This window comes from Euprymna scolopes, chromosome 33, assembly GCF_053919585.1.
Source record: "Euprymna scolopes isolate OS-2025 chromosome 33, ASM5391958v1, whole genome shotgun sequence".
NCBI lineage: Eukaryota > Metazoa > Mollusca > Cephalopoda > Sepiida > Sepiolidae > Euprymna > Euprymna scolopes.
The window spans coordinates 43,601,496-43,619,101 of record NC_136514.1 but is presented as its reverse complement, the minus strand read 5'-3'; the positions used below and the strand labels follow the sequence as shown (position 1 = coordinate 43,619,101).

Sequence of the window (17,606 nt, the reverse complement as noted above, 5' to 3'; positions counted from 1 at the left end):
CCATTAATCGTCCCAACACTAGTGATTACTACTAGAATTGTTAAGTATATTCCTTTTAAAATACAAGGTCATTTTGAAGGTCTATCTGATTAAGTATTTGATGGAATTTGATCTATATCCATTCATATATATTCTGCAAAATCATGGATCAGTAGATTATATCTATATTTATATATAGCAGCAACAGAAAATATACTTGTGCCAAAATAAGCTATACAGAAATGTTCGTGTTTCATTCCTAAATGGAGTTTTTCAGGCTAACTACTATCTAAGAATAAAACAAACGTTTCCGTTTAAATTGCTAACCATCAATATTTTTTATAAGACTACAAAACTCTACTCATGTATTGAACACTGTTGAAGTGCTCTACGTATATATTAAGCACTTTTGAAAATAACAAAAATTATTGCAATACAAGAATTTTTAATATATATTATTTTATGATATAAGTATGTAATAGAAAATAGTATACTACATGTATCATGGTCCCCTGAGTCATAACTATTTATTTTACTTTGATTTCATTTAAAAACTCATATACTGTGATTACAGTAATTATAGGAGTAATCAGACTCATGAAAAAGAATTTCAAAAATTACCAGGCAAATATACCCAGCGAACTAAGTGCAAGATAGATTCAAGCAATTGTACTTCAATGGACAACCAGAATATTAAAATGATTCCTCAGTCGGAATGTATGAAATAACGGGTGTATGTCTGGCATCCAGTAGGATGCTATATCCCCAGCTAAAACAAAATAAGAAAATTGCATTATTATTATTATAAGTATTCTATTTATTATTTTTTCTTTATAAATAAAACAGTAGATGTATGTGTGTGTGTGTCTGTGTCTAACTATTTAACCGATAAACTCTTAAACTACTGGTCACATAACACTGAAAGTAACAGGAAATAGTAATTATACACCAAGCATGATTTATAACGAGTAAAATCTGTATTTGGATGGATGAATAACGCATACAAACATACATCAACATTCTGAAATGCAAAATGTTCATTTCAACTTTTACTTCTTTGTGCGCATGTCTAAATTTAATTCCTTTCTTCAAGTTGTTTAATATTAAATCTTTCTTACCGATGTCTCGATAGCTACATCAGTAGGAGATGCGGCTGTAGCATTAAATGTTTTAGTTTCGATTCTAGCTGAAGTAGGCACAATATAATATTCAACAGAAAATTGGTTCTGTAATAATAAATATGAAATCTGTATGAATTAAAATATGTTACGACCCGGCAAGCCCCCCCCCCCCAACAATATCTATATAAAAGTAAAGAGAATTATTTTGCCATTAAATTTGCATATGTATTTGTCGTGTGAATCACACACGTAAATTAGATGGTCAAGCTGATAAAACGAATCAGCTTTTCTCTAAATGCATTAAGAAACATTAAGGCATTAAAAAAATGGTTGAACTGAGCGAGAAAGAGTGCAAGAGAAATACATAAATTACTCGTTCAGTTAATTATAAATTACAGCAAGTAGAATAATTAAAATAAAACGGTTTTCAAAAATAATTCAATCCAAGTACAACGGTATATTTTAGGATGCATTTAGTGTTATTAAAATATAATAGACAAAAAAAAGAAAAAGAAAAAAAAGCCTTACCAAAACAAACGATAGCATGAAAATATACTTATGGCAAGTAAGTTGCACAGAAATCTTTGTTTCATTCTGAGATGAATTCATCAGGCCAACAATATATATATATATATATATATATATATATATATATGGTGTGTATGTTGCCCTTCTTTTATCCTCTTTAGTTTTTATCCTACGAGATGCCAGACATTAACTTGGTATTTCCAGAGGCTTCCACCAAGAGATCTTTTTAAAATTCTAACCGTTCTTTTAAGCACAATTCTTTGTATCTCTCTAGCACTTGGTTAACTGAGTATATTTGCCAGGTAAATGTAGATAGTATTTGTCTTTCTTATGAGCTCCATTTCTCCTATGATTATGCATACGAGTGTATGCCGTGTGTGTGTGTGATTACATTTTTTTTATTAAATGTTAAAATAAAATCGATTAAAGTAAGACATAACAAAAAGTACAAATAGAAGCAATTCAAAAATATCTGTAAACATTTTATTTCAAAATAATCTATTACCACAAAAAAAATAAGAAATTGCATGTTAATTTATATTAAGAAAATTATCAGACAGGATCCTATGTGTTTGAGTTCATATGTCCCCCCCCCCAACCCCGCATACGTTTTTTTCTTAATACATACACGTTGACATGTTTTGTTTTTATATATATATATATATATATATCAGTTATTTTTTTTTGTAACGCTTTCTTCCTTCAATTGACTACTTGACTTCGATTTAAAGTCAGTTCAACATGAGCGATCAACCAAAATCAGCTTTTGTTTTTTTAGACTCAACTTAAAGTTACATATAATTGTTTCTCCTTTTTTTCGTTAGAGGCATTTTTATATTCAAAAGAACATTATAAGATGTTTTGAACAAGATGTTTCTTTTTTTTTTTTTTTACAAAAGAAAAAGAAATCCATTATATTACATAGAACATAGAGAATTATAAACTATCTATCTCTTTCTTTCTCCCACTTTCTCTTCCTATCTTTTTCTTTCTTTTTCTCTCTATTGCTCTAAAATGCTTTAATCCAATTCCAGCTTAATGTATTGAGTGGTTTTCGGAATGTTCAAGAAATTACGTCTGCGGTGACAAGTACTTGCTTGAAAAATACGAAGACTTTTTTTTTCCGGAAGAGTTCTATTTTAATTTAGGAATACTTGAACATTTTACAGTAGAAAAAGTAAACAGTTTTAAAGATGGATGGAAGAAAAGACAAAGAAAAGGTACATGTACGCCCCCCCCCCCCCCCGCTAAAGTGTTCCTCATTGACAGTCATTAAATGAATCCCGCTCTCCAAAGAGCTAAACAAATACAACACTTTGATCTTCGTTAGAAGCCCAGGTCACTGTCACTACGTACTTACCTCCTTACTTGGACCAAGTTGGTTTAATGTGGGGAAAATCAAGTTGCCCCCAAAAAGGGAATTTCTGCCCAGAGAACAGAACAGATACTAGATCTTGATCCTAACTCAAAGACCAAAGTTTCATGTAGATCTTCAATTAAGAAATGTTATTTTCATCAAGTATTTGATTTGAAACTTGGTCCCTTTATTTTTATTTTTTTACATAGTGTACTGATGAAATGAAAATTAAAAAAATATTCCAATATGGAAAAAGATGTTTAGCCACGTTCGTATGATTTGGATTCTTCGAACTACTGTTCTCATCTTGTGTGTTATTTTTACAACGTTCCGGTAGATGTAATCTCCAACCTTCTTTAAGTGTATCTTGTCGAACTCTGCGAAATTTGCACAGAATTTGGAACAGAACCCTTTACTTAATCCATGGGAGTAGCATGCTCTCATTCCGTCAGCCATGACCAGGTAGAAATCTTAATTCGCAATTGTATTTTGATTGTCAGGATTGAACCTTCAACCTCCACGACAGTTGAACTGTACAACAGGATTTTACCAAGTACATTATCCACTACTCCCAGTTCAAAACACTCGCCTACTAACCACACTGAAGAGTTGTAATAAAGAATTTACATTTCACAACGTAATTCTGTAAAATAGCTGACTTAATAAAAAGGTAATGTATTTTAGTAAATTTAATACATTAAAAGAATTTACCGTCTCCTGGGGACAAAAAAGATACTACACTATGATCCCAGACGAAAATACTAGATATCAACAGAAGAATCACTTTTTTGAATGTGTGCTTTATTAAATAAATCGAAAGTTTGGACTTGCCTCCCTTAAAAATAATTTTTGAACCAGTTCTGGGCAGTTTAAAAAATACTTTAACTTTTTTAAAAAATTTAAATTGTGACTTAAGGACTACAAAATTATGGCATTATGTTTGACAAGGTATATAACTGGTAATAGTTAGAGTGAGTATTATTTGGTGATGGCATAGGGGCTAACTTGACGACAAACACTTACACACTAACAAATGCCTGCACAACCAATCACTAAAGCAACCATCCTAAACTGCTGAATTGATATCTCACCAAAACAAACGCTTACAAATAATAATAAATGTATACAAACAACTCGAGTATTAGCACTTTACTGTTTTTCTAGTGAATCATGAAACATATAAACCTTTGATGATTATAAATAAAAACATGTATTTTGTAGAAGGATAATATATGTATTTGGTTTATGAACAAAGTTAATATTTAAATAGATCATAAGAATGAGTGAATATTCATAAATTCTGAAGACCATTTTCAACATTTCATAAAATCAACACTATACAAATTTTCGAAATTAAATTGTTGTACCTATTAAATATGATATGCAAATAACCATAAGAAATAAACATTTTTTTAGGATTTTTTTTTTTTTTTACACAGTGATCACCATTTATCAAGGCCCGGAAGTCACTCAGGGATAAGGGTTATTGCAAGTACATTACGTTAGTGTGGAGATTTGATGAAGTGTTTAATTAAGGGGGCGGTTCATTAGGAATTTGTTAACATTGGACTTGAAGACATCCAAGTTGTAGTCCGGAGGGAAGCAGGCAGATGGAACAGAGTTCCACAGGCGTGCAATTCTAAGAAAGAAGCTTTGTTCATGGAATCCACGTTTTGATTTAGGTACAGATATAGAGTGGGGGAAATTGTTCACAGTGGATTCAGCTAGACGGGTGTTTTTCGTGAAAGATTGGCGAGGGGGGACCAGAGATTGGAGTTCAGACGAGCACCTGCCATGGAAATAACGATAAAACAAGGACAGGCTCGCAACGTCTCTTCTGTGGGAGAGAGGTTGCAGGGTAGAAAAAAGGGCATCCCCCACTAAGCCACAAAGTCTATTTTGTACTCTAGGCTGTTTTTAGCAGCTCCTGCCCAGATATGGCAACAGTATTCCATCCTTGGACGTACTTGGCTTTTATATAGATAGAGAATTGCATCAGTAGTGAGATACCTTCTGGAGCGGTAGAAGGATCCCACCATCTTTCCAGCGACCTTGGCAAATTGTACTAACAACGTAAGTAACTGATGCTGTAAAGATGATTAGTAAAAAATAGCTCCAGAGTAACAATGTTTCAAGCTGGAATAAGTATTTTTTTTAAGTTTGTAATTCTGTGAATTTGTCATTAATAGTTTCTGTCCTGCAATATCCATATTCTATTCTGAACTAGCAACGTGTTCAGTATTCTTGGGTTTTGTTCTTTTGCAATAATAGAAAATGTATTTTGCTTTAATTTCTTTAAAAAATAATTGAATGTGTAATTATCAGGGCTATGTTGATGAACACACACATTATATATATACAAGAGGAAAAAATATTGACAATACAAAATACATATGCGTGCATATAGATTTAATTATCAATTTAATAATGAAGAAACATCAACAGGAGTAGGGGTTATCAAAACTCTTTATGCGTCAGTATATATATTTTTGTATTGTCGATATTTTTTCCTCGTGTATCGAAACTCCACCGTGTTTGTTGAGCTTTTTATTATCTTGATAAAAGTACATTTAAAGAATTCTTCCGTACGTCTTTGATCCCCTCTTAATATATATATATATATATATATATATATATATATATATATATATATCAATAAAATTTAGACAACTTTATATGTGTATTGATCCCATCAAAGTAATTTTAATAAATACATACAAAATTATTTTATATTTACTATTAATCGAATATATATTGAAAAAAAAATGCAAGAACGTAAAATAAAACGAAATGTTCAAAAATTGTTATTTAGAAAAAATAAAATAAATAAAATCCACCACAATGTATTTCAGTTTGTAAAAAAAAATTAGCCATTTTAATATTTCATAACTACCAAAACCTAGAGAAATTATTTTGAATTGAAAAACACATTATTACACGAAATGTATTTTATTGATGACAAAGCATTATATTAAATGATGTATTGTCTATCTACTTGCCTGTCTACCAGGGAAGAGTTAAATACAAGGTCGTTTTTTAATACTAGAAAAAAATCTAGTTCCCCAGAAGCGGCATTTTTGATTGGAACAAAAATGAAAATTGCCTCAGTCTAGAAAGATTTTCCCACCACTAATCAAGGGCAGAAAAGATAGTGTAGTTCCAGAACAGATACTACACTTTGATATGTTTATCTGCAGAAAATATTAAAAAAAAAATAATACATTTTTAAAATTTGAACAAATTAGGCACAAGGCTATTTAAAAGCGTGGGAAAATGGATGTTGCTATTCATCTTTTGTCACCATGCCTATCCTACTTCTAACTAGAATCATCAATCACTATAATACCACATTTACCTCAGCGACTGTCCTTGAAATTTCCCAAATCGTTAAAAAAATTTATTGAAGATAAATACATACGTGCTAGTCAAATGGTGCTAATGTTGTCAGTTATTAAATGACACTAGTGTTATTTTGAAAAATATTCAAGTTTCAAATCATTACACTCATTGAAATAGAAAAAAAAAATGGGTAAAGAAAAACTAAGTCAAGGCATTTATTTACATGCAAACTTAACTTTGGATGCATATCCAGCTAGACTAGTAAAGCGCCGTGCGTATTGCGTGCACACTTTTCCATGAATACTTTAGATCAGGGGTTTCAAAAGTTTTCGAACGGAGGGCCATTTTGCTGACTGCCTACACTGATCAAAAAAAAAATTTTTTTTTTAATGATCCAGACGTGTTTTATACTGTTTTGCTAATATCAGCTTTGCTTTTTAGTGAAACTGGTTCTCCAAAACCTCATTCTTTTAACCATTTTCTGAACAAAAAGAAAAACCACCACATTATTTTAACAAATTTCTTTACTGTAAATTTTTCCTGAATACTTTTATATTTTCCATATAAGCTTCGCAAGCCGGATTAAAGACTTTGGCAGGCCAGATTTGGCCCGTGGGCTGTAGTTTGGAGACCTCTACTTTAGATGGTAAGAAGAGCGATTAAGCAAATGTGTGCTTATTTACATTAGCGATCTTTTAAACGAACTCATTTCACGTGAAAGCATTACGTATCATGGTGAAATTAGTATAAATTCCAAGACTTACGAAAAATGATCCAAAAGAAAAATAATGGTATTTTTTACGACCTGCTTTAGCATAGTAGAAACAATCCCAACCTCCCTATGTTAAGAACGGCTTTCGGAATAAATATCTCCCCGTATTAAGAACGGCTTTCGAGGTTGGGGTGTTAATTCCGAAAGCCGTTCTTAACATGGGGAGGTTGGGAAATACGCTGAGGCACGTTGTAAAAATTTATCAAAATAATTACAAATAAAAATAGAATTTATCGAATTATCAAGTTTTGTCGTATGCGGCTGCGGCAGAGCTGTGCCCTGTGCGAATGTTTTTATTGTTAAAAACGCATCTGGCACATTTTCTACTGGATCATATTTCGCATTTTTGTTAAAAAAAAATTATACTAATTTCGCCATGACGCGTAGTGCGTAATAATATTTTCACCTGAAATGCGTTGGTTTAAAAGAGTCCCGGTAAATAACAAGAGGAATAGAATGTTGCAAATTTGTACAAGAGAGAGAGAGAGAGAGAGAGAGAGAGAGAGAGAGGGGGGGGGACAGTTCCTATTTACAATGCCTCCCCACGGGACAGAGTTAGACACCAGGGCCACTTTTTAACGTGGAGAAAGGAACAAAAATAAAAATTGTCTCAGTCGCAAAGGATTTCTCCTCCACTGACAGAGAACAAGAAATTGAAGTGTAGCATCCGAAGAACAGATACTACACTTTGATCTTGGACAAAAAACTCTTATGGGATTAAGAGATAAAAAACAAAAAAAAAAAAAAAACGAATAAAAAATATGTATATATATTTGAAAATGGATGATACGATAAAAGGCAAGTGCTTGCTCTTGCAGCAATTAGGGGAGAGAGAGAGATCTATTAGGGGCATAGCAAGAGATTTTCATTAGTGCGTTTGTTAAAAAAAGAGCAGCACTTAGCAGTCTTAACTTGGAATTTCGAACTATTTATGCAAATGTTTTCGAATTTCTAAACCTAACAAATACTGACCCACCGGATAGTGGTCTAGGCCAAAACGTAAACATTCTTTAAAATGCTTTGTCAATTTTTAAAAAAGTTCAGATAAAAAGTTTTATGTTGTATTTTTAGTATTAATAAACAATCGTTTTCATGTTTAACATAACTTTCTTTTTTTTTTTTTTAAGTTGATCAATAATTTCGAATTCAACTTCTTTCTCACATAATTGCGTGTGTGAATATATTTGCTCCTCCTCCCCACACACACACGAGGCTTGGGTGTGAAATAAAGTCGGTTTAATGTAGGAGATATCAACTTCCCTAAAAAGAGGTTCAAGATTGGCACAAAGATCAAAACTGCTTCTTCAGTCGAACATGATACTTATCCTTCGAGCAAGGAGAGAACAGATACTACAATTAGATCCCAGCCCGAAAGCCGGATAAATGTCAAATAGTCCTAGACATAAGCGTGTGTGTATGTGCGTGCGTGTTAGCTTTGTTTGTTTAACTGTCAAAACGCATTTATTTTAAATCTTTAAGAATATAATTTTTTTTCAGGATTACAAATTCGTAATTTGAATTTCAGCTAAAAATGCCTCAAGCGGTTGTTATAGCAACGGAAAGGCGGTTATTCATAAATATGTCATCAAATGTATACACCAGATGAGTGTGTGTGTGGACAGCATATCGTGCGTGACTGTTTTCATTCTTAAAAACTAATCAGATTTTAGAAAAATACATTTCAAAGAAAAGTCTAAGCAATACTGCATGAAATGCATCAATCATAACATTCATTGAAACCCTCAGATAAGTTCCATGCAGCAACTTCATTACATGAACCCCCTATTTTTTAATTGTGGTTAGTTCAAATATAATAGAAACATATTTATTTTGAATTCAATTAAACGTCAATAAACAAGAATAAGTTTTTGATTTTTTTTTTTTTTGCGTTTATGCTTTGCTATGTCGATTTGACAAAATGACAAAAAATGGGATTATTTGAGAGTGCGACGAGGTTTTTAATTTCCATATTTTTCTTAATTGTACTAACCTGCAGAAATTTTCAAATGTAATGTGAACAAACATCTCGCTGCTCAACTCCTCATAGTCCTCTGTTAGACACGATCCCAACTAGTAGCCCTTTCGTTCCAGGTGGTAATATACCTGGTTTGTCGTGGGAAATAGTTAATCACTTCTCATACGTGACTACTCGCCTCTACGTGACTTTTATTTTTATTTACGATTAATAGATTATTCATTGAAATAATATTTAAACAAATGAAATAATGCAAAGTACGAAAACGAACTTTAAAAAATCCTATATAAAAAATACTTTAATGAAGAAATTAAATCCACCATAATAGATTTCGGTTTCTTTATAAACAAGTCAGCCATGTTTATCTGTAGCTAATTGATAAAAAAAAAAAAAAAGTTAAAAAAAAAAACACAAAATAAAAAAACAAAGAATTACTTCGAGGCCCTTTCGAAGTTTGAAAGGAATTTGGAAACGTTTGTAATAGAGTGTTTGCTCTTTTTGACTTCCAGCTTCTGTTCGGCAGACGAGACGACAGTAACAAGCAAGATATAGTATCTTCTGATTAATGATTATCTTCTCGGGAGTATTCCCTTCCCCGAGTTAAAAATGGCTTTCTTATTCGCTTGACCATGGCTAAATATCCAGCCAAATGGACAGCAGAAACCGGAAGTAAAAAAGAACGGATAAGGTAATCTCGACTCATAACCAAATTCATTTTTAAACGTTTTAAGATTTTTTAAATACCCATTAAACGTTTTAAGATTTTTAAATACCCATTCAAGTTTCCATTTACATCCAATTGTTTTAAAGTAACATTGCCCTACATCAGTTATAGTTTTATAACAATTTAGTTCAATAATTAATTTAATTAGCAGACGATAACATAATTAAATTGAATTTTTCAATGTCTTATTTTGAAAAAAAAAAAAAAAAAAAAAAAAAAAAACGAAACAAAATAAATGTAAGGTTACCCGGTTAACGTCAGGTCGATACAGATAATAAAAAATGTTATGACTGCGCTGAAAATCTACAAACACAACCAAGCCGAAGATACGTCTTCGACAATCAGTTCGCCAAAGTTTAGGTTATTTGAGTTTAGGTGTCTTTTTTTCCTGTCGGGTTGTGTTGTGAGATATGGTTATAGAAACTCTAGCTTCCTATGCTTTACCATCTCATTGAGAAGGGGTTTATTATTAATCGCTGGAAGCGCCCTTACTATAGAATGCTGACGGGACTGCTCAGGCATTTTTTGTGGTTTGTTAATTTTATTGTTGTTGAGCGCTGGCTTTTCAATTTCCATTTTCCAATCTTGTGTCACATCTTTCTGCTGTGGGAGGAAAGTCAATACTAACACTAAACAAAAAACTAAGAGTGCAAAAATTATTTTAGAAAGGAAAAGAGCATTGGTTGAAAACAGTATGGCTTCCTTCATTAACGCTAATTTAAAACAGTCATTGTTGAAAATAAACAAACATATTTACTTTTCAAATTACTGTTTACAAGTTTGAATCCGTCAATATTTGGTTTATTATTAATTGTGAAATAAAAACGTGGTCGCGCAATATTGTACAACGAGGAAACAGATGGAGAAAAATGTTTTGGGTATAACAAAAAATGTTGACAAAAAAAACAATGTACCTCAAATTTTATCTTTTATGTGGGAATTATTCAAAAAGCACTTATTTTAACATAACGTAAACACATTTGTGAAAGATGACATTTAAAATAAAAAGAAATTATGAAATACTTAATGAAATACTTGTTGAAAAATATTGGCGTACACAGTACACCAAAAATTACGGAAAATAATTGAGTAGAATTATAAAAAATAAAATAAAATCTATCCATGTATGATTAAGGATTTTACGATAGAGTAAAACCATGCGTCGTTTTTATCTTAGAAGATGTACGTGAAAATGTCAATGGCTAGTAAATAGCGTCGTTTGAGAACTATGCATGTTTGTTTAATTTCATAAACAAGAAGAAAAATACTCGGTCGTTTTCCGTAATTTAAAGTGAGCAATAATATTTTTCAATGACAAGCAAGTATTTCATAGTTTTTGTCATTTTATTTCACAAGCGGATTTACGCACACAAGTATACAAAAATTAAAATGTATGAAAAAATAAATAAATAAATAAAACTTAATAAATTCGAACAATAAATATTGACAGAAAAGACGGTGGAAAATGAAACTTTTTGAGGTTTCGTTTATTTCGTTTGACAAAACTTGGCGAAAAAAAAAAAAAATAGAGAATACTTGGTAAGTTTCCAAAATATATTTAAATAAGGATTCCTTAAAAAGAATTAAATTAATTATGGCGGCAATTAAAAGTAAAGAACATACAGAAAAGCCTGTATAAAACGAAAATGTCATATTCCCAAAATTACGTAAATCGATCAAGTAGTTTTATTTAAAACTAAGAAAATCAAAATTTATGATTTTAATACTGCATTGAAACCTATCAACTTCTGTTTGAGTATTCTCCCCTTTTTTATTTCATCGGATTTAATCATGGCCGATGAAAACACTACGACTCGCTTTGTCGTAAAAGTTGATTTTCTTGAATTAAAAAAAAAATATATATATATATACTTTATCTAATTACGTGATTTTTGGAGTATTTAATCTTCGTTCCGTGACCGGTACATACATCATACAGACTTTTCTGTATTTTCGTTTACTTTTAACTGCCGCCATAAGTGTCAATCTGAATTAGCACCAATTTTCCTAACAGGGGGAAAAAAAACATCCGAATTTACCACAGTAACATTTTTGTACGCACAAAAAAAACAAGATTTCTATTATAATTAAACATTATTATTATTATCATTCTTGTCAAAATATTTTAAACAATAATAATAATAAATAATTATCATAACTTTAAAAGGCTTAACTTAAAATCGAAAATAAAATACTACGAGCATGTACGCGTTCATAAGACGTTTTTCATTATTTCATGTGGGTGTGCACGTGCCCGTTTGTGTCCGTGTGTTTGAATCAATAACAAGATGGCCGGAATTTTTTTTTTTTTTTTTAGATGAGGATAGATTATGTGCCTTATTCGGACTACTATTCTCATCTAGGTTTTTATATTCACAACGTTTCGGCCGATGTACTCCCTGACGTTGTAAATACATATAACAACCAAGATAATAAATAATAGTCTAAATAGTCTCTCAGAAGATATTTTAAATTAAGCAAGAACTTAAATAATCAAGAGAATTTTAAAAGGACAAAAAGAACAAAAAAAAATTAAAGAAAGGCCGGGGAGGGGTTGCATGGTAGAATGGTGGTTTTGGGTCAACTCACATGGGCCGCTGTGGCCGACGAGGGCCACCTACTGGATAGTGATCCATTTAGTTTGGCCGTTCCACCGGTGAAGAAACACAGGAAGAGTCTGGTTTCATCATCAAAGTAAAATCCGCTGCATGGTGTTCGCTCGTTGGGCGCGTGGCCTGCACAACTGGAGGATGAGAAGTGGAGCCGATCTGCCACAGCACCAAATGATTATGGGTTGGGGAAAAAGGATTTGGGTGGGAAGGAGAGAGGGAAGAAGAAACCACACTCTCCAAGAAGTGGAAAGTGGGATGGAAGGGAGATCCATTCATGAATGATGATGATGATGATGACGACGGTGCCAAAAGATGCTGGTGGCGGCAGCAGCAGCAGTTACGGTGGAGGTAGCCACTATAACCATCACCACCAGCCACCACCGTCACACCAATAAGGGGGAGGGGTTTTAAAAAGTAAAAAGAAAAATAAGGTGGGAGAGAATAGAGGACTAAACCTGTAGAAGCGTTAACTCATAAGAAACTAAAGGAGGAGGGGGATGACGAAAACTACAAAAAAAAAAGTATATCATATATGATAAGAAATGGAAACAGATCAGGGGGCGGAGCACAGAAGACTTGTGGGGGAGCAGAAGACAGAACGTGACCGAGGAAGGAGAGGAGACATAGGCAGAAGGGAAGGGGAGGGGCAAAGACAGAATGCCAGAGAAAGGAAATCTACAAGTCATCACAGAAAACAGCAGTTGTATATTGCAGTTTTTATTGTTGTAGCGTATCTCAAGGTAAAAGCGATGTTAGCAACCATTCTATTCAAATGGAGTAATGTAATATATATATATATATATATATATATATATATATATATATATATATATATTAGATTTTTAGTTAGTTAAAAACAAGCAAAAGTTGACTTAGAATAAGTTCTTTATGCCAAATTGGTGGATTTGTGCTCATTTTTCTATTAAACACTAGGTTGGGGCAAAAATAATGCCGTTTTTTAACGTTCAACTATATATTAAAAAAAAACATTTTTGCACTAACCTAAGACTTATCCTTATTAATCCCTAACTGTATATCGAACGGATACCATAATAGTTAATTCGCTGTACCTTATAACAAAGCTCCGCACAAAATTTCAAACAAATTGGCTCAGTAGAAAGTTGTACAGACAAACAAACAAACATATATATATATATATATATATATATATATATATATATATATATATATATATATATATATATATATATTAGTGGCCTAGCAAGTCTACAGCAGAGACAACCGAAGCAGCAAAACTGAAACTAGCCTGCAGGACACTATATATATATATGTAGGCAAATTTGGGCATATTTTATTGGTTTGAAAATAGTTTGTTTTTTTTACCAATCGTCATAAAATTTTAACCATAGAATAGTATTATAATCTTCAAATTTTCACGTAGTTTCGTCCCATAGAACAAGCGATTATTCATCAGAATTTAAGAAATGAAGGCTTGTTGGAAAGGTAATGCACTAAATTGCGTAGTGGGTTATATGACATTTGCCCTTAAGGTCGCACATTAAGGGGATCATTCACCATCCAGAGCCTATATTTGGCACATTTTTACAGCCATAAAATGTTTCAATCAGAGTCATTTGTTTTTTTAGTTTTGCATATGAATTACAAAATATCTGATATTTCCACCAAACCACTGGTCTTGATGGAGAGGGGGGGGGGCTAAAATTTTCTGCTATCGTTTCAAATGATCTGAAATAACAGCAAGGGGAGACTTGATTCCGAATATTTCTCATCTGTTATATCTACTCTCTTTTGGAAATAGGGTACGATTATCAATATCTCCAGTATCAAATAATTCTTATACACTGTGAAATTTGCTTTATGTATGAAACCCAAAGAGGGGAGCTATAACATTATAACATATGAGAGATATTTGGAATCAAGTCTCCTCTTGCTCAGATCAGTCTCAGATCATTTGAAACCATAGTCGCAACTTTTAGTCTCTTCTCCATCAAGACCAGAGGTTTTGGGGATGCACTAGATGAAACCACTCTGATGAGTCGTAGACGACGAAACAAGTGTCAGTGGATAATTATATTTTAAAACAATATATATGCCCCTCCCCATTTGAGGGTACGAAATTAGTAAAAGAGAAAATTATTCCCAACTCGCATTTAGGTAAAAATGCACTTTCGTATAAATAATTGAATTCATTCAAAAGTATCGCAAACAAAAACAAATAACATACACACACACACACATATATATATATAAGACAAACACTTAACTAAATTACCGTGAAAATTATATTTCTTCGGCATCTTAACATGATACCATTGAAGCAAATTTGAAATCTAGGCAAGAACAAACTGTAACATTTTTTTTTTCGTTTATCCCAGTAAAGATGTGTGTGGGGGTCAAACTGGACTTTTCCATCTCGATGTTTTTGATTGAAAGTGATGAGGCGAGGCGGAGGCGCTCAGCATCTGCCGCAAGAGCTCCGATCGTTCCCATGCAGCAATTCAGTTTCTTAATTGATAAATCATTAAGTACTGACCAGACTGAATATGACTTAACTTCAGTGATCTCATGGGAATCGGTGTTTCAACGTGATTTTTATATGTGCGTGTGTGTCTGTACTATATACAAAGAATAAAAAAAAATGGAAAACCGAAATTTCTTTTTTCATTCTTAACTATGTGGAATTATTACCTATATTACCATGCTCTACATAGGTATAAACACTATTAATTGAAATTATATAATTGTTTTCTATATGCATTTTTACTAATTATGATAGTAATTACATATAAGTAAATAACAGTTTCAACTGAGATAGCTGAATAGTGTAGTACTAGAGTTATAAATATTTCTTAAATGTTACTACTTTATAACGAACAGACCCTCTTAATGCTCTTTTTTGAAAATATTATTCTTTTACTGATTATATATATATATATATATATATATATATATATATATATATATATATATATATATATATTCTAAGACGTTTTGCGTATTTTATAAAAAAGTAATAAAATAGCATTTTAAAAAATGCAATATAAATTCCTAGGCATACTAAGTCCAACAAACTTAACACTTGCATAAGACCGCTACTGCTAGAAAATTCACAATTACAAAAGGGAATTCAACTATATAACGTTGGAAAAACAGAAACTCGAATATGTTAAACATACACACACACACGTGTGTGTGTAGTAAAATAATTATCAGAAAAGTTCCTCACTGATCGTGTATATTTTAAAATATAAAGCACAAAAGGTGTGAAATTGAACACTCAAAAGTGTTCCCATCACGTTATTAATTATGATGTGAGAAGGGGGTGTAAATCAGAAAATTATCTCGTTTACGCCCCTCTCCCTCTCCACCCACCTGCGCTTCCAAACCAATATGGAAATGAGCTGGCTGAAACTGGCAATGGCGGTTGACAGTCCGTAAATCATTAAGCTCCGCCCCCTTTTCCATTCTTGTCCCTTCTCTCCATCGCACATGGCGGGCGCACACACAGCCAGTGCCCCCATGTGGGATTAGAAAATGCACATTCCCGGCGATGAACCACCAGAAAAGACAAAGTCACGGAGAGAGAATCAAAACAACAAGAAAAAAAATGCCCAAGGAGTAGAAAGAAACAAGATCAGTCAACTGGTGGTGAGTGTGACGTCATTCACTTCATCCGACAAATATAAGGTAAGCATTGCTTACCCTATCGTGAAAACAAGAAATCAATCATTAAATAACCCTCGCCTCCCTTATTTTGTCGTTTAGTTCTCATATTCCATGAGCAATGTTTCTGACAAAAGGGAAAGAATTGCTGTTTTGTGGGTTGGAATCTACCAACCTAACACATAGATAGGTAGTTTATTTATTTATTTTTTTACTTTAAAGTAATATTTCTTTTATTTCGTTCTCTCTTTTTTTCTCTCTCTTTACATCAAGTGGCTTCATATCTTGACTGGGGCGATTTCCATAAAAAAATTAGTTATATACTTTGTTTTAAATGCAAGTAATGCAAAAACATCAAAAAAATTTTGTATACTTATGTATTTTGTATTATTCAGAGTACTAATCTCGCCTTTCGTTGATATTTTCACAACGTTTCGGACGATGTAACTTCCAACCTTATCCAATTTCATCTTTTCGGATTGGGGAACTCAATAGTCGAAATTCTAGTCGAACTACTAGTGTAGATTGTTCTCGTTCTGCTAGCCAAGTTCGACTGAAAATGTGAACAGAACTCTCTCAAGATGAAACTAATACTCTGAATAATCCAAATCTTTTTCTTCTTCTTCACAACACCAACAACAATGCATTTAAGAATTAAACAAGTGAAGCATGCATGGTCTCCCGTGAGTGCACAGTGAACGAGGCATAAAAAAATGACTAAGTTCAGCATTTGCCCCCCACCCCATCCCACCAATTAGCCCTAAAAGTGCCCAGGGGACGTCAAATCTTGGTGGAAAAAAAAAAAAAAGAACGATGCAGGTTTAGGCCTTAACATATGCAAAAAAAGAAATGCCCAAGTTCATCATTTGATCCCCCTCCCCATTTAGCCCCAAAAGTCCCCAAGGCCTTAACATATTTAAATTTGATTTCAGCACCATGAAAAATTGCTACATAGACATACACAGAAAATTTTAGACAAATATGGTAAAATAGTTCCATAAATGGAGTGTTTTTATTAGCCCTAAAAGAGCCCCTGGGGCACACCCAAAAGTTATCGCAAAGTATAGACAAACAAATTGTATAGAAATCAGTTAGTTACAACTTTTCAGAAAGTTTTATAAAAATCCAAGGCATCAATTTTTTTTTTAATAAGCACAAACGTGTCCATTTTAGCTATTTTAACGCGAAAGGTACATCTAGGGGGAGGGGGGCAACAAGATTTTTCCCGGAAAATTCGTTGTTACTTTTTTTTTTACTCCTATCCTAAACATGAGTTTAATGTTTGCGCAAAATTTCAAAAAATTTCAAGGCGTAGTTATTGAGAAAAGTGCGGACAGACGAACAGACAAGGGTGAATTATACTCAATCCCAAGTTCAGAACTAAAAATCTAAAGATATCTTCTTCGGTTTAAATTATGCAAATTAAAAAAATATATACAATTTATAAATTACTTTTTCTTTTTTCTTTCGGGTAGATTTCATAGAATGTATCCAACTGCTTGAACAGTAAAGTTTAAAAAAAAAAAAAAAAAAGCGTTTGAAACAACGTTCTAC

The 17,606-nt window shown here is 32.5% G+C and overlaps 1 protein-coding gene and 1 long non-coding RNA gene across 29 annotated transcripts in view; one reads left to right on the top strand and one right to left on the bottom strand.

The window, feature by feature from the left end:
* LOC145258201 (uncharacterized) overlaps positions 1-17,606 on the bottom strand; it is a 418,516-nt gene that overhangs the window by 274,133 nt on the left and 126,777 nt on the right. For 6 of the 24 annotated variants that reach the window (XM_080116099.1, XM_080116111.1, XM_080116117.1 and 3 more), the window contains exon 1: positions 12,385-12,586. The exons of 15 other annotated variants lie outside the window; for them this stretch is intronic. In XM_080116099.1, the coding sequence (XP_079972225.1) occupies positions 12,385-12,431 (47 nt within the window). In that variant the 5' untranslated portion in view covers positions 12,432-12,586. Of the gene's footprint in view, positions 1-12,384; positions 12,605-17,606 lie in introns of those variants that run through there. 3 more of the 24 variants (XM_080116107.1, XM_080116120.1, XM_080116110.1) reach the window with 2 other exon arrangements.
* LOC145258204 (uncharacterized) overlaps positions 15,801-17,606 on the top strand; it is an 82,582-nt gene continuing 80,776 nt past the window's right edge. For all 5 annotated transcript variants that reach the window (XR_013864074.1, XR_013864075.1, XR_013864076.1 and 2 more), the window contains exon 1: positions 15,801-16,076. This is a non-coding gene — a long non-coding RNA (uncharacterized LOC145258204). The remainder of the gene's footprint in view (positions 16,077-17,606) is intronic.